The sequence below is a fragment of the Acanthopagrus latus genome, chromosome 16 (genome assembly GCF_904848185.1).
Source record: "Acanthopagrus latus isolate v.2019 chromosome 16, fAcaLat1.1, whole genome shotgun sequence".
NCBI classification, from domain to species: Eukaryota; Metazoa; Chordata; class Actinopteri; order Spariformes; family Sparidae; genus Acanthopagrus; species Acanthopagrus latus.
In genome coordinates, this window is record NC_051054.1 from 19,400,988 (window position 1) to 19,423,609 (window position 22,622).

The 22,622-nt window shown below is 41.5% G+C and overlaps 1 protein-coding gene across 1 annotated transcript; it reads left to right on the forward strand.

The window, feature by feature from the left end:
- The first annotated feature begins 1,573 nt into the window (after positions 1–1,573).
- On the forward strand, positions 1,574–6,749 carry si:dkey-87k14.1 (leucine-rich repeat transmembrane protein FLRT2). Its single transcript, XM_037071128.1, has 2 exons — positions 1,574–2,070; positions 4,050–6,749. Exon 2 carries the CDS (start codon positions 4,467–4,469, stop codon positions 6,492–6,494), a length of 2,028 nt encoding a protein of 675 aa, XP_036927023.1. The 5' UTR covers positions 1,574–2,070; positions 4,050–4,466; the 3' UTR covers positions 6,495–6,749.
- Positions 6,750–22,622: the final 15,873 nt, after the last annotated feature.

Below are 22,622 nucleotides of genomic sequence, written 5' to 3' on the forward strand. Positions count from 1 at the left end.
GAGTGCGTTATAGATGTACACTGATGCCTTATTTGAGGAACTCAGTTTGGCGCAGACTACAACCTGAAGCAGGTGTGTAATCAACACAGCCTGTGTGTTACGTCTGTGTGTGTCTGCTGTTGTCTTGTGTCTGTTGGGAGGGTGAACATGTCTGACACCACAGTTTTGTGTCTGTAGTAATGGATTTATGGCCAACTTGTTCAGCGCAAACAAAATGCATTTCTTTACTGATGGATAGTGGTGCCAGCATGAACATGGCATTTGACTTCCAGTGTCTATGGATGAAATTATACTTTGCAGTCAGATTATGCAATAAGGAACATGCTGCATGTGATTTTAGTCCGGAGGCACCGTATTATAATAAGTATCTGAAGAGACATTGCCAGGAATTGGGCCAGCTCAATATACTGTATATTAATTTGGATTAGGTGATCAGGTGCATCAGGAACTACACTGCAACAGATGCAAGTGTCTGTGGTGTGATGAGGTCCAACATGATGACATATTGAAGGGGCACTCTGTAGTTTTGGAGAAGAAATTCAAACTCAGATTTTCAATATTGACAGTGTTTATGAGGATATAAAAAAAAAAAAAATAACTCAGACTTGTACTTTGTCTATAAGTGAACAAACAAGCTGTTCTCAGAGGAAAATAAGGTCCCAGCACACTGTTTGAAGCTATACAGGTGGCAGGGTCCGCCAAATAGAAACACAGCAAAACGGTATAAACTGTGTTGTCCTTTGAGGTCAGTTTGTTCAGTCATGAAGACAAAGAGAGTTTGATTATTTAGTTTAGTCAGGCAGAAAAAAAATCAGCCTGTGAGGATCTTCCTCTGCACATTTACATTTCTTCAACAAAGCAGAGACTGCTCCTTTAATTTATAACAAACCAAACATGACAGCATATAGAAAACATACAAGCACCTCACAAAACCCAAATCTAAAATAAACCCAAAGCAGAACAAATGAAAAGCTACATCTGCACCACACCTTCACTGAGTCCAGGTCATAAATCCCGTCCAGGATATGAATTCTGTTCTTTTTTTTTCCTCGGACTTTAAAGGAAAATTGGTTGTGGAAAGTTCTGGGGCTGATTTTGGGCCCACAGATATTTTCTGTCCGGCCGGGCCTGAGCTGGGACTGGTGTCTTGTCATACTGTTCCTTCCATCATCACTGGTTCTGCTGCAGTCTGAGGTGTGTACATATGAAATATGTCAGTGCGGATGAGATTAAAGGAGATACATACTTATATAATTACATGGATGGGAGCTCCAACAACGTGTTACTGCTGGTGGTTTTCTCTGTTCTTCTGCTTTTTTTTTTTTAAATATCTAAACACGTTCAAACTGTTTGAATGGAATGAAAAAGTGTTTCAGCTGTTTTTACTTTAAACACACACCTCCAATCGGAGAGAGGAGGGGAGGAGGTGTTTAAGTATTTGTGTGTGTGCGTGTGTGTGTGTGTGTGTGTGTGTGTGTGTGTGTGTGTGTGTGTGTGTGTGTGTGTGTGTGAGAGAGAGAGAGAGAGAGAGAGAGAGAGAGAGAGAGAGAGAGACGGTTAGTTAGGCTCGAGGCTCCAGGGGGGACCAGGCAGTCTTTCGAACAGTCTACCCAGACTATGGACTTCGTATCGCGGGCTGCTATCGGCGGAGCGCCGTGTGCCGTGCCCGGAGCCTCTGCCTCTGCTCTCCTCTCTGCTTCATGCCTCCCTCTCCGGCTGTAAAGGCAGCGGAGGAACTTCAGCGGCAGCTCCGGAGCTGCGCGGCCGGCCGGGAGTCTCGGGCTGGCGGGGTGTGTTTGCGGGAGGCGGGGGAGGATGCAGAGCAGACCGCTGGTGACCTGAACTTTCCTCCCTTCCTGGCAGCTTCGGACAGGACTTTGCACATTCAGCATGATGCCCCAGTCCTCCATCACCGGAAAACAAAGACAGACCAGTCCGACTCGGAGCCGCAGCGGGAGCGGGAACTGGCAGCGGACCCAGCGGGCAGGATGCGGACTTTGTGCCCGGTCTGAGCGCAGCTGCGGGGAGACGAGCTGATGCGCAGGAACAAGAGTTTGTGCTTTCTGGACGGTAAGAACACGTTTAAATAATGCAGAGCAGCGAGGTTACTGAGCCTTCTGTCTGCACTGAATATCTTGTTTTATTCCCATGTTCACATGTCCTGAGAGGAGAGGCTTTCTCTTTAACTGTTGTTAATGATGGACTCAAAATAAATGTCAGAATAAGGGTGGAACTGGACCAGTTGAAGTTTTTTACTGCTCTTTAAATTCAGTGATACATTTCTTCCATCGTCCACTTCATTCTCATTGAGCTGGGTGTCAAAGAGAAAAAAAAAAAAAACAAACTAATCAGTAAAGGTAAAGAAGGTCCTCCTGGATCAAACTGTACCTCCAGTCTTTTCAGTCTTTTATATTTGGAGCTACTTTTGCAGGTCTACCTGAACGTACATGTCTCATTACTGGTGCCAAAGACCTGCTGATAATTACCGGGCTGAGGTCAGGACACCAGAATCTGACTCAGTTAGAAGCCTTGTTTGCCCCCTAAGGAGCATTACATAACTATTGAACTGCTTGGCCACAAATCAATGCAATCTGTCAATTGGCTGCTGCTGCCTGGTGCCATTATATTAACCATTTGTATCACCCAGCTCCCAACCAATAATAATACATCATTATCATCACTTCCTTTGCACACTCTGTAGTGAACTGTGAACTCATAAGTAGAAGGAGTTTTATATATACGCGCTTTGATATGCACCTTGAATTCACCTAAATACCAATTCCTTTGTTTCCTGGACGCGTGACGATGCTGTTGACGGGGAAATCTCTCCACTTTAATTTAAACTGTGTGACCTTGTGCGCTCAGCTCATTGTGAGAGGCCCACATCGATCTTAGTTTTGTCCCCATGCAAGGAATTTGTCTCATCTTATCTGTGTTGACAGGCCGCGTTCATCACATCCAGCCCTCCTCCTCTGCTCCAGCACCGCTAAACCCCATGAATCAGGAGATGATCAAATGCAAAGTCTAATTTAGCAATAATTGAGAGCACACACAAGGCATTTGGCTTCATAGTTAGTCCTGTAATCATATCTGCCACATCATCTGACACCGTCTGTCATAGAGCCCGACCAGGATATTAGGTGGGCAGTATTATCTGCAGATATTCGCCTATCACAGATACCATCAGTAGCAGCATATATGTTGTCCAGTATGTGCTGATATGAAATGAAATGATTTTTATTTATTTTTTCAATTATTATCATTATTTGTTGTTTTAATGAAATTATAATCCAGAAAAAATATGATAGGGGTAATTACTAAATTCCCAGAGTCTGTTTCAGAGCACTGTCACTTTGGACGATAAAGTTGATCGTTAAACTGTAAAATCCCCTGCCTGTTACATGTCATAGTCATAAGTGTTTGATAACCACATTTGAGGGATATACAAATATGTGTGTATTGACTGATATATCAGTATCAGAATTTATTGTACTATAATCGATATCAGCATCAGCACCAAAAATTGAGCATCAGGACGGGAAAGGGAAACAGATTTATGGTCATTAACCAGCCGGTTGTCTCCATCACCAGCTCACTGCACACCTCACTGCTCACAAGGTGCTTTAGGATGACATATTTTTATACTTTATATTCGTCCTTCTTTTAAATTCTCTTTTTGTGAGTTTGCTCACGTTCTGGTTAGCAGCTGGGGAAGGAAATTAAAGTTTGCTTCCTCTTAGTGCTTAATGTTTTATTTAAAATTAGGCTTCACATTCATTCACTTGTTAACTTGTTTTGCCCACCATTTCACCACACCTTTGCCCTCCCTGTCTTTTCAAAAATGATTTTCCCTCAGCTGCGCGTCTGAGGAATATGTAACGCGTCTTAATTCATTTGTATGCACGCTCCTCTGTTCTCCTAATTTACGCTGCCTCGCTTTGCATATGTTGGATGGAAAGGGAAAAGAAATCCTATTGTCCTTTGGAAAGCATGCATTTTGGGGAGACAAAAAAAAAGACAGATTTGTCATTTTTCTTATTTTGCAACAGGTTTCTGGATCCAATGTCAAGTCCAAGGAAGCAGCAGTGCGTGATGTGAGAGGGAGAGGAGGCTAGGAAGAGGACATCCAGTGAGCCCTCCGTCTGTGCTCAGTGCTGTCAAAGGAGCTCTACCTGTTGGTAGAAGAGAAGAGGGGCTGAAAATGTGATGAACTGTACACAATTTCCCCAGCTCTATTATGGACAGTGGCTGGTGAAGGAATCACATTGCTTAATAAGACTATTATTCTTGTGTGGAGAAGCTAAGGACAAAGACTTTCCAAGGGATTACCTTCTTCAGCATCAGGCTTAACATGCTGGTGTTATTGAGCCACGATCGAATGATTGTTATGTTGGATTTTTCAGATCCCAATTTCTTATAACAATTTTTTTCTCTGGCGTCTGTATTTTTTTCCTGATCTGTCTGAAATGGAGATACAGTGGCGTTTATGGAGTAAGGACTGGACCTCCTTTATAAGGCCATGGATACCTATACTGTTAGGCCTTCATCTCCAGTTCACCCGAGCCTCCAACTGTCCAGAGGAGTGTCGCTGTGATCGTACCTTTGTTTACTGCAACGAGCGGAGCCTGACCTCAGTGCCTCTGGGAATTGGTGAGGGTTATAAGACCCTTTACCTCCACAACAACCAAATCAATAATGCTGGGTTTCCCTTGGAGCTCCACAACGTGGCTTCAGTGGAAACTGTATATCTCTATGGCAACCAGCTAGATGAGTTTCCCATCAACCTGCCCAAAAATGTAAAGATTCTCCATCTGCAAGAGAACAACATCCAGACAATCTCCAGAGTGGCTCTGGCTCAGCTTCTTTGGCTGGAGGAGCTACATTTGGATGATAACTCCATTTCTACTGTGGGGGTGGAGGAGGGGGCCTTCCGTGAGGCAGTGAGCCTGAAGATGCTCTTCCTCACCAAGAACCACCTGAGCAGTGTGCCTATCGGTCTTCCAGACGATTTAAAAGAGTTGCGTTTGGACGAGAACCGGATCGCAGTTATCGCAGAGGAAGCATTTAGGAATGTCACGCGCCTGCAGCGCCTCCTCTTAGATGGGAACCTGTTGACAGATGAAGGGATTGCACCGGGGACCTTTCAGGACCTGGTCACCTTGAGGGAGCTGTCTCTGGCCCGCAACTCACTCACGTACCCTCCCCCGTTCCTCCCAGGGGAGGTGCTTGTTAAATTGAACTTTCAGGAAAATCAGATAAACCAGATCCCTGTGAGGGTGTTCGCGGGGTTGCACAAGCTAGAGAAGCTGGATATTTCCAACAACCAGCTGCAGTCGCTGACACAGGGCGTCTTCGATGGCCTCGTCAGTCTCAGACAGCTCACTGTTCGGAACAACCTTTGGCTGTGTGACTGCAGCATCAAATGGGTGGTGTCATGGCTTAAATCTCTGCCGGCCTCCCTCAATGTGCGTGGCTTTATGTGCCATAAACCTGAAAAGTATCGGGGCATGGTCATCAGGGAGCTGAGTGGTGAGCTGGTCCAGTGCCCACAGAGCACAGCGGCAGCACCCCGGCCCACCTCACCAGCTGAAACCGCTCTGATCCCATCCCCGTCTTCATCCACAGACTTCCCCCTCGTCACTCAGTATGTTTCCTCCTCCTCCTCCTCCTCCTCCTGGAAAACCCTCCCTACTTTACCCACCCTCTACTCTATCTATTCAACGAGACAGGGAGAGTTGAGGACTAAGCAGCCTCTGGTCCCCCGGAGGGAGACTTTGCAGGTCACATTTGCTATACTAAATGGCTCAGCTATCCACGTCAGCTGGGTGACAGCCTTTCCAGTCACTGCCTACAAGGTGACCTGGGCTAGGATGGGTCCCAGTCTGACAGGGGACACGGTAAGGGAGAGGATAGTGGGTGGGGATCACCGGGGCATTCGACTGGCTAATCTTGAGCCAAAGTCCACATATCGGATCTGCGTCATTCCCTTGGATGCTTTCAATAACTACCGGCCCAAAGATGATACGGTATGCACCGAGGCCTTGACCACAGCTGTGTATTTCAGCCCTGACAACAAAAGACCATCAGGGCCCGAGCAGGCCACGCAACAGGAGCCCAGGTCGCCATTCTTGCTGGCTGGGCTGATCGGTGGCGCCGTGGTCGTGGTGCTGGTGTTACTCCTCAGCATCTTCTGCTGGCACATGCACAAGAAGAGTCGCTCCAAGTCGTCCACTGAGTGGAAATACAACAGGGGTCGAAGAAAAGACGACTACTGCGAGGCAGGCACCAAGAAAGATAATTCCATCCTGGAAATGACTGAGACCAGTTTCCAGATAGTCTCACTCAACAATGAGCAGCTCCTCAAGGGAGATTTCCACATTCAGCCTATTTACACCCCTAATGGGGGCATCGGCTTCCGAGACTGCCCCCTGGGGAACAACAGCACAGTCTACTGCAAGAACAATGTTCAGGATGCAGACTATTGTCGCACATGATGATTTTGGAGAGCACCAGGAGAATTTGATACTGAAAACTACCAGCTCTTTACTGGACACTGTACAGTGTTAATATTATTTGAAGGTTCCACGTGAAATGTAATTTATACAACTAGCTGGACGATATCTTTTTCTATAACATTTGTTTATAAGTTATTGGTTTCTGAGGTTGTGCTGTTTGAGTTTTGTGCCCACAGACATGTGCAATCAGGATTCATTTATTATTATAATTATTAAAGCTGGGTTTCATTTTAATTTTCAGCAGTGCTACATGATTTTGAGGTCATAGTGTACAGTAGTTGAAGAGTAATTGTACACACATCATGTAGATGCAAGGCTTTCAGGAAACACTGTAGATGACAACAGGTAACAACTGCACACTCAGTGCAACATAGGTTTAATGAGGACAACACTTCGATCTCACTCGTGTGATGATCAGGTCAGAATATTTAAAAGACGGATACCACAGCCCTGTTTCTACATCATGCACATGGATATGCTGACCGGCTCTATGATGGCAGTTATGATTAAACATTCAATTATTAAATGATGATTAAAGTATATTAAAGCAATTACATGAGGGAAAACAGTAATGAAAAATCTATACCTAAACATTAAACATATTTTATATCTTAGAAATGTTATATTAAATTGATCATCTCCTAGAATTAGGATGTGTGTGACCTACGTTTCCAAATATATTGTTTAAAAGTTAGATGAGAAAGAGAAGAAATAAAAGACACTTTGTTAAAAGTTAGCTGTATCAAATAGTAATGAGGAGAAAGACAAACCGGTTGTTTTCATAAATGTATTTTGTGTAGGCAGAGAGAATAAGGGGAGTCATCGTGACATGGCCACTGTTAATATTTCATTTTGGTGAAAGAGTTCGATCCCATATTGATTCAGACCTCTAGGTGTGAGACTGTGGACAGTGAACATGTATAAACCATGTCTTGAGTGGAGGAGAAAATTTAATCTCCTCCTCTTCCTTGAGATCTGACGTCGATGTATCTCGGAAGGCCACATGGTCCAAATGTAACTCCTGTGTTCCTGGTTTTTAGTCCTCTTTGTAGTTCTCCTTGGCATGCTGTAACACATTTGGTGATACACAAGACAGATGATGTTTCTTGTGGAACAAGATGTGCCTCTTACTTTCATGTTTTTGGTGTGTGGCGCACTTAAATGTAAAGTAGCACTGGGTGCATGAACCAAGATTAAGTAAAGTAATGTTTATTGCACTGATCAGGAGTATCATTTATAATACAATCTTAGAATCAGTATGGATTTTAAATATGACAACCACATATAAGCAGTTATTTATAAAACTTGTGACCTAGACATTGTCCTATATCTAAACTTGAGGTAAGAAATGTGTTTGCTGGTTTTGTAGGGGTACAGTAGTTCTGGACACATACCACATGTCCAAGCCTGTGATCCTTGCATGATCATAGTGCAGCTTTGACACACTCCTAGACTGCGTGTGTGTTTTTTTTTTTTTTTTTTTTTGTCAACCTACCATTCAGTCTAGTGAATTACATGTATTGCATAGATTCAGTTCCCTCTACCTTATTTCTACCTGTGAGCTCGTCTTTGAAAAAGTTTCATTGTCTGTTGCAACGTGCAGGACCAGCGTCTGACCCAGTGGCCTCTCGGATACATCGGCATGGATCACGTTAGATCTCTGAGAGAAGGAGGGCTTTTATATCGCTCGTGTAAAGAGAAATTCACCAGATGCTCTGAGAGTTCTGAATCGAAAGTGTGAGGTCAAACATTGTGTCTGAAATAGCATGAATAATTAACAGTGGTCATGTCACGATAATGTTGTAGTCTCTTTACCCTGACACACGTGTGTGTATTTTTTTTTTTTTTTTTAACACTACAGCTTTGTCTTTTTCCCTGTGTTTTGATCCAGCTAACTGATTAATAGAGTGCTGTTAAGACAATGTGTGCACATGATTTCAATATTTCTTTTGTACTTCCATACTGTGTATTTGGAAAATGAGTTAATCCTGATTTATGAGATGATGAATGCGATATAACATTTAGATATCAGATAAATGTTTGATCTTTTGATGTGTGGCTTTTGTATCACACTTTTCCTCCATGTACCGTCACTGTGTACTGTCAACATAATGATACAGACTCACACTATAGCTGCAGTGTATCATCACACACTGAAACCAGCTGGTAGATTTGTGGACGTGAGGAGGACAGAGACAGGCCACACTCACCACTAGAGGGCAGAGCTTTCTTCACACCACACGTTTTATTGACACTGTGACTGTTTGTCATCAGGTCCTCGCAGTAATAACTTACATTTCTTTAATTGCCATCACAATCAGTAGAGATGCAAATGATTAGATTACTACTGCAGGAAGAGGGGATTTTTTTTTTTTTTTTGTATGCAAATAGAATTTCTCTCTGCTTCAAAAGGAAATGTAAAGGTCACAGTCATTAAACATTCATGGAAGTGGCAGGCCGCAGTGCTTTCACCTGCTTTTCAAGATTAATACATTATCACAGGTAAGGGCTTGTGTTATTAGTGCTACCTGTGTTTTACAGTGGGTGTCACAGAGTGATCAGCAAAAAAGCACATCTGCCATATACTGTATTTTTCACCCAATAAGAACCGAGTCGTTCCCTTGTGTTCAGCAAAAATAATCTTATGGTCAAACAATATATCTATGTGCCTTGAAGTTATCAGCTTACAATGTCTTTTGATTCCATGTTTTTTGCACACAGTGTGTACTGTATATACATTCAACTGAATTGTTGTTGAGGAAACCTCTTGCTCTTGATTATTTATTTACCTCATTACACAATTTAATTAAAGACATATCTTTGAAAGAGAACTTTTTTCATGTCTCAGAACGAACAACGACACAAACTGTTCAAAGACAGCGCATTTAGGAGAGCTCAGTGGAAGCAACAGAGGTCTGTTTGGAGAGCGAAGGGTCCTTTGAGGATGACTACCGCGAGCTCAACAGTCAAAAGAGATCACACTTAAAGTCTTCTTAACATAGAACACACATTAAAGCCGCCTCACTGCTCTCCAGGCGCCAAGGCACTGACTGCAATTCAAAGTCTTCGTTTCAACTTTGTAAACATGACACCACTGGATATTTAAAAGCAGACCTCAGTACAGTTTTGACTGAAACATGTATTTCATGACGTTTTTTTCTAACCCTGATCAAGTGGGTTTTTGTGCTAAGACCTAACTGGACCATAAGCACAGCGTCGCCACAACATGAAATTAAAAAAATAAATAAATAAATAAACCTAAAAAAATGTAAACTGCAAATTAAAGAAATGTAAAGTGTTGCAGAAACGTACATTGACAATATTTATTCTGCCAGCCCGAAATTAAGTTTGAGTCAAATGAATGTAAAAGATTGGGTTGTCATTTATGACACAGGAAAGCAGTAAACTCTCACATTTGGAAATGAATTGGCTTCCGATTGACACATTGATTAATTATTGCAGCTCTGATTTGTACTCTCTGCCATAGAAGCCTTTTCCACTACAGTAAAACAAGGAGCTGTGAGCTCCATCAGGGCTTGTTTGAAGGTGTTATTCTTGTTATAGAGACAGAAGACAGAGTAAAACACCGGTAGCTCGAGTAACCTTGTGAATTTCTCTGGTTTGAACATCTTTGGAAACATTTGGGATAATGCTAGATCATTGCTCATAAATAACAAAGGTCTGGTCATTTTTAGACATATTAAAGCAGAATTGTTACATAAGATATATTTAGTCCTTGATTCCACATTTTCTAATGTGAAAAATGAGACCTGTTTCACTTTATCCTCTCAAGCTGAAAATGTATCTTTAAAACAGTCTAAATGAAGAATAAATTAAGAGACAGAATACTGTACTTGGTTGTTTCAGGAGTCTCAGGTAGAGACTTCCTCTTCATTCCTGTCTAAACTGTGTTGGACAGTTTTCAATCTTCCTGATGGACACAGATCCATATCTCTGGCCAGTGAAGCAGGCATCAGACCTTCCTCATTTGTCTTAGTAGATTCATGTAGAGGGGTGAACAACAGACAGCAGCAACTTCCCCCAAGAACCATATTTCTAAACTGTCAGGAGCCAATACACAGTAATTCTGCGTCATGACAACTTGGGTCTTATTCTGTAGCTGATGTAAATATTCATCACATTTTCCAGACCCATGCACTGCTTCTTCTTTGACCAACTCAAACAGCTCAGCTAAACTGAGTAAAATTGATGGTGTGTTTTCATCCAGTGGCAGCTGGAGCTGTTCTGTTCTGGATGGACTGTCAAGCGAACATTCAAGATATTACACTGGTGAACTTGAGGAGATGAAAAGGCCCTTACTTGCACGTGTTTGCTGAGTAGAATGAAACATGCTTAATTTAAGATAAGATAATGAACTTTGATATGTGCAAACTCTTTATAAGATACATCTTCCATAATATTATTTGGAAAAACTCAAATAAGCAGAAAGTGCCTCAATAAGTGTAAGATAAACCTGATGGTTAGATATGTATCTCTCAGCACTACAATGTTTCAATATATATTCCACAATATTAATTTTATATATTAAAAAAAAAAAAAATGTGTTTAACAAACATTTGGTAGGGTCAAAAAGCCTGAGACCACTTATCAAGCTACGGCTATTTTGCATTTTTTTAAATGTTTTTTTTTTTTTTTCTATTTTGAACATTGCAAATGATATAAGCTAAACATGTTCTGTGAAAAATATCCATGAATGTCAGAATATCTGGTTTGTCCTCCTGATGTTTTGACGACATCATGCGCACACGAGCTGCATGGACACATTACCTCAGCATGATCTGACAGTAGTCTGCAGGGCTTCTTGTAATGTCACATACTGGTTGACTTTCAGCGTCTTCAAGGGCCCTTAATTACCGTCAGTGTTGTTGCGGTTAGGTGACTGTGGAGGAAAGTCCATGACAGTCAGGAGGCGTTGGTCTTCAAGTAAATCTTGAACAGCTTTGAGGTGTGTTTAGGGTCTTTGAGTCAAAGTAGCGTGACTCGTCATCCGAGGTCTGAGGTCTTAACAAAGCATCACCATAAAACTAGACTACATAGCACCTACCAGAAGGTGTGTTGCCCAATTTCCTGGACAATACAGCACTACAACACGCACATGTCTAAACATAGCTTCATGCATTTAGCTTCTATCTCAATTCTGTAGCTGACGTTCACTGGGCCCAGTGTGTGGTGTTTCTGGCCAAGCTGCAGCTGAGACACACTGCTGCTGTGCTCTCCAAAGAGTTCGCTCATTGTGATTGTGGCACATTTAACGTCGGATGCACCACAAGCAACATACTCTCTGCAAGAACCTTTTGAATCTACATACTATTCACTGTGTGTGTGTGTGTGTGTGTGTGTGTGTGTGTGTGTGTGTGTGTGTGTGTGTGTGTGTGTGTGAGTGTGAGTGAGTGAGAGAGAGAGAGAATATATGAAGCTGTTGCTGGGGTTTAAATGTGTCTTCAAACTTTAGCTCTGCTTTAGTTCAGCTGGCGAGGAAACATGAACCAAATGGGCTCACTGAGACTGAGGTGCCACCGTCTGACATCAGAAGTGAATATACCTGTTAGAAAAGGCTCCAGCAGTAAATATAGACAGTATGTAGACCAGCAGTCATGAAATGATGTATTTAGATTTGGTTCACAGAATCACATCTCACTGCATTCTGACACCCTCGGTCCAACACAGCCAAAAAGAGTTATGTTGGATATTTCAGCAGTTTCTAGGCGGATCTATAAAATGATTTGTGTTCATCAGCTGATGCAGTAAAGACTGAGAAAGGTAATGCAATCAGCAGAAGTAAGCCAGCTGAACAGATTTATTCTCCATCCCTGCAAATTGCCATCATGGTGAAATGGTCCAGACAGGCAGGTGTGTTGGTTCTGCTGTGGCCCGCGGTGTTTGGCTGTCAGTAATGAACGAGCTGCGTTCCACTCTGCTTCTCTACGACCAGGAGCTGCAGCAGAAGCAAGCAAGCTCAGGCCGCTGAGAAAGGAGCATGAAGCCTGTTGTAGCTAAAGTCAACCTGTGACTGCGTTAAAAGGTACATAAAATACATTAATAACGTCATATTTTGCTATATGCAAATGCGATGTGGACAGAAGCGGATCTTCACCCTGGCAGCCACTGTTCTGAAAGTGAATGAAAGAAAGAGGCAACATCATTTTAAAACGTTTTTTGTGTTTGTGTGAGATTAAAACAACATCATACTCAGCACTTTTAAGTAATACAAATGTTTTTAATTTCATGATTTATGCAATCCGGATTCCAATAAACCAGAGCTGACTAAATTCTAGGCTGCAGTTCACTGTATTCTGGTGGGTTGGATCTGGCTCAGACCTGGACCAGTTCTGGTATATTCAGATAGCTCTTGGCTGACAACAACGCCAATTCTTATAATTTCTCAATGTGTCAGAAGAAAAGCCCAAAATGCGTATTACCCTAAATAAAAAGATGTGCTTTCGCAAAGGAAGAGATTGAGCCTCTGTAATGTTGTAAATGGTTTTAAACCAAGAGCAGGGGTGGTTTAAATCAAGTGCCTTTTCCTCTTTAATTCATAGTGGATGGATGAAAAAGCCCACTGATTCTCGTTTGGCTTCCATTTCTCCTGGTCATTACTGTGGTCAGCTTGCATTAAATTGCATTAGAGAGCCACTAACAGCCTCCATTCGCTCTTCACACACACACACACACACACACACACACACACACACACACACACACACACACACACACACACACACACACACACACACACACACACACATATTGATCTCTGGAGCGCCACTGGATTATGAAAAATGGCTTCCAACCTTAATGACACTTCACCTCAGATAGACTGCCTCTCTCTGCTGCTCTGCCAGTGAAGCACAGGGGAAGCAGTGGTAAAATGTTGTCCCAGTCTGTCCCTGTATCTTTTTGAATTGATTATCTGTTGAAACTGAGAAATAAAGGAATAACGTTCTATATAAATAAAAGATGGATTATTTAATGGACAGCCCCACATTGTGGTTTTCTGGACAGTCAGTTCATCAGACTAAGAGCAAATGTTTGCACTCACATTACAACATTATAGTAATTTGAGTTCCTGATGTTCATCTGTGCCACTGCAGCACAGTGAGACATGTGCTAAGAAAACCCACTTCTATAAACATGCATGAAAGACAAAATATTAAACTTACACGCTACACATTCCTGAAACATCAAATATAAAAATCAAACCAGATTTGCAGTCAAGTCCAGCTTGGTCCACACACTTAAGGCCCATCAGTCAGGGTGATTTGAAGGCAAAGAGTTAGTTTTGCTTGAGTTTCATGATATTGCAATAGATGTCAGCATTATTGCACCAAATCTAGTTACATTTGAACAAAGTAATCCAGAGAAAATTGGAGAAGTGCTGCAGCAGTCCCCACTGTTGGATTTGCACAGAACTGACATGGTTGATCAAATTGACTCTCCAAAAAACAGCAAATAGCAGCCAGACAGGCAAAAATGAGTTTTTGGTAGTTCATGTTCTGTTGGAAATCTGTATGGAACATACCACTTAATACTGCTGTGTTAACAGAAAGCAGGCATAAAACTAAAACTATAGACACACTTGCGGTGGGATCACACTGTGTGATAAGGCAGATGGCCTCGCTCAGCCATATTGATGTTACTGCATTATCATATAAGTACCCAGTACTCCTTGGCTGCATCTTGCACAGTTGAGCCATTCTTGTGCTGACAGAATCTCAAAGACAGAAATTTAAACACTTAGGAAATTTGCCTCTGCGTTAGTTCAAAGCTACAACAGGTTTCTTCAGGACTACATTTTGCCTTGATGACACAAACAGACTCACAAGGTGAAAGCAACACTGGCCACACTGTCGCCGTTGGTGATAATAATGTTTGAGCATTTCTTACCCTAAGACTATTGTACAGCATAGAGTTGTCTTTCATCTTGTTCTGCCACGTTCCCTGTGGTGTGGTGCACGCTAATGTGCTCACAATGTTATGGTTGTCAGAGATTGAACCCAAACACAAAACTCCACTCAGGTAACTAGTTCAAAGTGATATTTATTCGTGACACAATGAGAATACCATGGTGCAAAAAGGAATAGTGGAGTGCTGGGGTCCCGGGTTCCCGCGAGGAGTGCTGGCGGTGGCGGGTGCAATGTCTCTTTTTCTCAGCGATCATTCCCGTAATGGCGGAGTCGCCTGTACATGTTGTCTGCCACGTGCTGGTGAATGGTTCCCAAGATGGAGGGTGGGTAGTGACGACCGGCAACAGCAGGAGAAGATGAGCAGACAGCAAAGCAGGCAAACAGACAATCGACCGGCAGTCAAGCAGGCATGCAGGCAGGCAGGTAAAACAGCAGGATCAACTGAGGCAGCAGAAACAGGTCAGAAAAGCTACACAAGCTACACACATCAGAGAAGACGATCTTAATAATGAGCCAGGATCCACTGTATTCTGCTCAGGCTTCGAGTATGAACTGGCAATGAGTGACTGGGAATCCAGAGGTTTTATGGAGAGGTTGATTAGTGTGATGTGACACACCTGGGAGAGAAACCATGCCCATGCACAAGAACACAGACAGGGGAGGTGGAGACAGGGGGATCAGACAGACACAGGAAACAGACAACAAACAAAAGGAGAAGGGGAGCTGCCATGATGTGAATCATGACACGCAATGATTGTGGGTCATGACCAGTGTTAATCACCATGTGCAGCTGAGGGTGATGGAAATGTTATAGTTTTGCAAGTAATTCATCTTAAATATAAATATTATATACACTGAAATTTGGACCAGGAAAAGGTTTAAGATGAAAAAACTGTGCAACATGCCAAAAACCATCACATAGTTGTTGAGACATTTCACTTAAAACCACGAAAGTCAACTGCATAGCAGCAATAGAGTGACTAGCTTCCCTGCTAGCTGCTAGCAAGTCTCATGTATTACTGATCAGGAAAGATCAGTAATAAAACGGCTTTCAAAATGTTTCTGACTGATAGCTATGAATAAAACCCAACTTGCTCAGACCATAGGCAAGAACACTAACCAGTCAAACAAACACTGACAACCTCACCATGCTAACTCACTCATGCCCTGGGTATGTCAACTCAGTAATTAGTAATTTCCGCCCTTATTTCTTTGTCTGTTCCTTCATGGCATCACTGAGGTTGGTTGTGGGATAATTCTGAGGACATTGTCAAGGAGATATCACAATATATCCTCATGGATTGGCCAGAAGAAGCGATTGGTCCCCACTCTGTGCATGCATGTGACTTTTGCATGGGTCTCATTGACCTCTACAAGGGCCCCAGGATAAATCTCATCATCATATTTGATGACACACTACTGTCCAATGATATTGTTGTTTTCCTGCTTGATTTCATTTGTGGTCTGCATTTGGAGCACTTTTGTGTCAGACAGGATGGGCTCAACATCAAATTCAAACCTTTGTGTGCAGTGACATGTACACTCAAAAATCTGCCTAGTTGAGCAGAGGCAGCTGACATCTCTGTCTATTTACAGTTACCTGATGCAATTCATATTTTTAAGCTTACTTAGAATGTGGGCAGCTAACTTTAAGGCACAGTCCTCAATTCTTAACAATTTGTTATATTTTTCCAAGGGGTATTTATAATTAAAGGTGAACTATGCACATTTCTTTACGGGCCTATGAACAAACAAAGAGAAAGAGTTACTGAAACAGTATGACGAATAGCAGTTTGCAAGACCTAACATGAGTTTCAGATTTACTTTAAGCCATGTTTCCATTTGTGTTTGAAAACTTTAGAACAAAACAGGCTTGAATTTTGGGTTACATTGGGGTTAGAACAAAAAGAGAACTTTGCCCTTGTTAAGTCCTGAAATTCAAGATCACAGGACTATATAACCAAACTGTGACTAAAAAAGACTTTTTAATCAAAATGTGTAACAAAAAACATGCATAAAAGAGACAAGAAACAGCAATCAAAGTGCTACACTTTTCTCAGTCGACCTATGACTAACTATACAGTTTAACTTATAGATAAATAAATCATGAACCTATGCCCCAACCTAACCTGGATGTCTGTTCAGGGTCTGGTTCAGGACTTTGTGGTGGTGTCTCTATCTCTACTAGTCTCTTCCGTCTCGCTCTGCAGCTCTGCTGGGCCTCTCTCCAACATCTGTGCTTGTCTGCCCTGCGTTTCTCCCTTTGTGCCATCTATTTCTGTATTTTTGCAAATTTTCCGTCTTGAGTCAGCATATCTTGTGACCTGTATTATCATTGCCTTTCTGCTGTTAACAACTTCGTCTAAAACAGAAATGATCCAACTTCCTTAACCCGTAATGTTCACCATAAATGTATATTGTACAGTAAAATGACACAAAATCCATATGCAATAATGCAAAATGATTCAATGTGATTGAGAACATTTAGCTATGTTACTCATCGTCAACTCTGTTATTATTGAACTCTTTAAACCATTAACAGATTTGAATATAACAGACTTGACGTTTTCCACCATTTGGTGCCTTAACCCCATGCTAACCTCAAACCAGCATACAACATGTCTGAAAATAGAATTTTAAGGATATTCATCATTTCATTGTTTTTTTTAAAACTGATTTAGAGAATCACTGCAATATCACATCATTCAATTTGACAAATAATTAATCAACTGTTAGTGTACCATGAACATTTTGTATAAAATGATGAGAGAAGAAGCATGCCAGACATCACTGATTTCCCATGCTTCCAGCAAGACAAAGTGATACCGCTGGGAACTGGATATTTGATATAATATATTGTATAACTGTGAATAGATTAAGCACAAAAAAACTGAAAATTACACTTAATTATTTCATGTAAGTATTTCAAGTTGAAAGTGTGAATCAGGAGCCAAAGACAGACAATCACGGGTGGGTTGGTTGTCATTTACTTAATATTTGATGTGTAAATTGTGCTTAAAATAGACATTTAGCATTATTTTAATAAGAGTTTAATATAATCATTATGATTATTCAAATCTGTGTCAATAAAGCCTTTTTTTAAGTAACAAAAGGTTTAATAGGGAGATAGCAAATGTATCTCCAATTCAAGAACAATCCATATACAAGCTTCACCTAACCAGAAATGCATCCTACAGTTCATGTGTGACATCTGCTTCACTTCTGTGGGATTCAGTTTTTTTTTTGTTTTTTTTTGTTTTTTTCAGAAAGTGAAGCAGCAAAGTTCATTAAAGTTGAACAATATCTGCTGCTTGTCTATCAAGGTCCATACCATGCTGTCTGACCAACAGCTGTTTCAACTTGGTGGTCTGGTTCACTGTGTCTCCACTTGTTTCGACCTTGATACAGCTCTGTAGAGTCCGGCTCACTCCTCTAATCAGCCTGCACCCTGAGCCTCAGCCTATTGTGTGTTTGTGTGTCGGTGTGTGAATGGAGGTGTGTGCCTGCGTGCAGTGATGTGAGTCCCAGCGCAGACAAAGCTTAGTTATAGGATGCAGCCTTTCTGGCTCATACAGTGTGTCCTATTATCCCCAACATATTGGGCTGGTGAGCTACATTACTCACAGTGTTGGCACCACACCACAGCCTCAGCTCTCTTTCATCATCGTCTGCAGCATTGCAGTTTTTGCACAATGACAGACGGGAGAGAATATTAAGCAAAAAAGCTAACAAAACCAGTCATCCCCGTCTGCTTCAGATTGTCCACGACATGAGGTTTATATTGCTCAACATAGCCAAGAGTTTCAAGGTGAGGTAAATCATGCGTTTTGTTTTTGTTTTTTTTCTACTGTATTTCCATCCACCTGTTTTCTGCACATTATAATTTGTACATGCAGAAACAGTGGTATTGAACTGGACAACAGCACAGAATATTTACTTGAATGATGCACTTAAGTACATTTTTTGAGTATCTGCACTTTACTACTTTTACTTCACTACATTTGAAAGACAAATATTGTACTTTCCACTAGATTTCTATTAAGCTTCCCATTACTTTGAAGCACTTGCAGGTCAGCAGATTCATTTTCTTTTCTTTTGTACAATCCATTAGGCCGTGTACTGTGCTCATCACAGCAGAACAAACAATCACTGTAAAGTACTACACTTCGGTAAAAAGTTTTTGAAAAGTTTATTTGAAACTTGCCCAAGGTAATGATGCAGATAAAATGACAATTGCTCACCACCACAACACTCGTGACCAAGACCATGTCTGAGGTCTTTGAAATTAAAGATTAAATTAAGATTCATTTTATTTTTTATTGTTGGCAGCCACCTGAGGGGGCAAATCATTCAAACAACAACTGCATTTTGATGTGAATGCAATGGTAAGGGGAGATGTAATGCCACATTCAGAGGCTGAATGTTGTCTACATGACTGGATACATCACAGAGTGGCCCAGGACAGGATGGCTACATAGTAGGTGAGAAAACTACCAGAACATCTCTGGTACCATCTACACAGCATCCATGATATCAATGAAGTGAGATGTCTGCACAGAGCCCAAAGATACTATATGAAACATCCACCCAGACACAGTCTGTTCACCCTGCTGCAGTATCTGCTGCTGTACCAGCAGACTGCACAGCAGCTTCACTCATCAGACTTTGAGACTCCCCAATTCACCCTAAACTCCAATTAAAGTTTTATCTTGTCAAGCATGAAGGGACAAAAACTTGTTGGACAATGCTGTGTTGATTACTGAAAATGAAATTAAGATAGTACCTTGAACTTTGAATTAATTTAGACTGTCAATGAAAATTGGCATATTTCCCACAGTTACCTTGAAACCTGAGGTTCTCAAGTGTCTTACCCTCTTAATTAGAGAGCATTTGAGAGAATCCACTGGTCTGGCTGTATTATTTTCAGTCCGTATTTATTATTATCTTCTTGTCCTGGCACTAACCCTCTCCAAGCTGAGTGACAAGCTATATTACCACGAATACCCAGTGACAGCAGCTGCTTCACACTGCATCCACACACAACAGGGGTGAACTGCTGTGTGTGCACCCATTGATTCCCAATCCAGTGTCTTCACCCCAGCGTACACAGCGTTACATATAGACAGGCAACCTTGATAGATCAGTAGCAGAATTGGATATTTTCTGATTCATTTGACAAGTATCTGGCATTAACCAGCCCTGATCAGTTGGTATTGCTTCAGTGTTAATCTGTTCAACCCCCTCCCCCACCTTAATAGCCAACTGAAGCACCTTTATTGCCCAACGATGACATACAGAAGTCTCACAATTCACCCTGATGCTACAGAGAAGATAACTACTATCTCTTTCTACCCATCGATAACAACAGTGCAGTAGGTGACAACGAATCTTGTGATATTTTTCTAAGTAAAGCCTGTGGTTTGTATTTTGTCACTTTTGCAGACTCTGATAGGGAAAAGACATTCTGTCTGGGCATTTGGTTCACAGCAAGATATCAGAAGTACTGGCAAGTATTGGTGGTTTGTTATTTATAGTCCCTAGAGGACCAACCAATTCCAACATATCCGCCACCTTAATCAACAAAATAGGCAGGTTGTCAGTGTTTTTGTTTTTTTTTAATAAAAACTCTTTTGATGGTCAACAACAATTCATATGATTTTTTTTTTGATCTGCCATGTTGACAAATGTTGACTGTTGGTAAGATGACCATAGCTTGTGGGGTCAATGTTAGACAGTATGAGACATACCAGCTGTGGTCTGTCTGAGGGAAGAATGAACATGTAAGAGTTATTCTCGATTGAAATCTTCGTTTTCTCTGACTGTCTCGTCTTGTCTGTTGTCTGTGTTTGTGTGTTCATTGTGAATGTTGTATATTTAACCTCTGCATTGATAGAAGAAATACTGTCTGGTGCAGTGTTGCTACAAAGACGGTTATGCTCAGCGATGCAACAGGTTAATTCAAAATCAGTTGTGTTGGGAAAACCTAAAACTAACTCAAGCTAATAAATTGACATCAGACTAATCCAGCACCTTACAGAAGAGATTTCAGCAGCTATCTTTAAAATACTTACATAATAAACGTAATATTTTTTTTTACTTGTCAGCAACGTATTTTCAGGACTTTACATGATTTAGTAGTAATTGAGATGAGTGCAGATTGAGTCATCTTGCTTGTTTCAGGTCTACTGTACAGTATTAAAACATAAGCCATGCAGCTGCTCAGCACTGAGGAAAGACAGTGATGTAATAATTCACTGCTGAGAGAGAATAAGAGCTGCAGATGAGCGACTGGCCACAGCTTTACAAACACTCAGCATATCTTTCATTCCCCAGCCCGTCCTGCACTCTATGTTCTCTCTCATTCTCTCTTTCTGACAATTGTGAAGCCCCTCATGTCCTTTAAAATGTGCTGCTCAGTAATGACCTAGCATTCCTCCCTCCCTTTTGCCACTGTGCCACTCCTTCAGATCCAGCCAATCATTCATCACTGCTGGGACACTTAATGAGAAGCTTTACCAGGGCAGAATCCGAGGGAGAGTCATTTAGATTCAATCAATACTCAAAGAAGATATTAGAATGCTGTTTCTCTGTTATGTAACCCACTGCACTAAGGGACATGGTTTCTGGCTAATGCACTCAGGATTCTGGGTGAGAAAAAGATACATTTGGCTCGCTGACAATCATATTAAAAATGTACAATTCTCCACAATATGAGGAGCAGCAATAAATGGCTGGTGAACATGAGAGCTTCTGGTGCCGTGCTCCGGTAGCTTAATATTGTTTTATTTCTTCTTTTTATCTGTGGAGCAATCAATATAATGTTCTTGCACTTCTTGAACAGTTACATCAGATCCTAAACTCTGTAAAACATCCACCATTTTGATTGACAGTATAGGACTTTTTGTTCTGCACATGAAATTAAACTAATTTAGACAATCTGTTTGTGCGGCCTGTCCTTCTGGTTGAGAGGTGGTCGTCTGGCTCAGGTTCCTGACACCAACCAAAGCCGCTTCACATCTTTCAGGTCTTCATGGTGGACAGGAGGTCCTGTCTCTCAGGTCCTACTTGTTGACACGTGCTCAGTGTCCTCCAGGGACCACAATCTTGACATAGTATATTTTATAGTCTTGAGGGAGGGACCTCTCCACTAAGGCCCTGATTGATGTTTATTCCAGTTTCCTTTTGTTTCTTTTTCATTTCTTTTTACTCTAAGTTATGGTCTAAGAACAGAGATTGTCAAATACTGCATAAGACAAATTGTGATTCATAATTTTGGGCATCAGGGATAAAATTTGATTCATCTTTTTAGACAACAAAGTACTGTGTAATCTATTCATCAAATAATATGTTTTTATATTGAGGACCTGAACATTTATGCAGACTCGATCACACTCACAATCTGGACGAAACCTGTTTCAGACACTTCAGACATCAGAGAGGTTCCTTCCCACAGGCCGCCGCTCTGATGTATCAGTCACAGACACAATCCCAGAGCAGTAACACAACATCATCCGCTTATTTCCATTTCAGAGCCACAGTTTATTTATTTACGGTTCAAGATGTGTCATTTTTTACACGGTCATATCATCATGCACTGCCACTGTCATGAATAACTTACAGAGAGACTTGTATATTTTTTTTGTTTTGTATTCAACAGAATCAGTCCGTTCATATGCCTCTTAAACAGCTCTCCTGTAGATGTAGGACCTTGTTCCAGCCTGATTAACATGTTCAACAGATGAAGCACTTAATAAACATCAAACAAAGAGCCTCTGATTGGACAATCAGAGGTCATGTTCATTTCTTACTAAACCCCTCTGACTCCACACTAACACAAGTCTTTCATATTTCTAGTAACTAGGGCCACGTGTATAGTCTGATTTAATGTATGAGGCTTGTAAGACATCATCAGCAATTCATGACAGTTTGTGCTTCAGTAAAGCACTCCATAAAAAATGTACCACTAAAAAAGACCCAAGAGTGCAGCTTGATGTGGGCCTCGCAGTGTGTCCGATCCAGCCAACTCCAGTGAGTGAAAAGAGGGCAGGGGGTTAATTTAAATGATGATATTGATTAGGCCATTAGACCTTCAAACTGTCCGAGAGGAATTGAACCATTTGGGAGTGTGTCTACAATGGCAGGTGGGTGTCTGCCATGGGTCAGCGTGAGGGAGGGAAGAAAA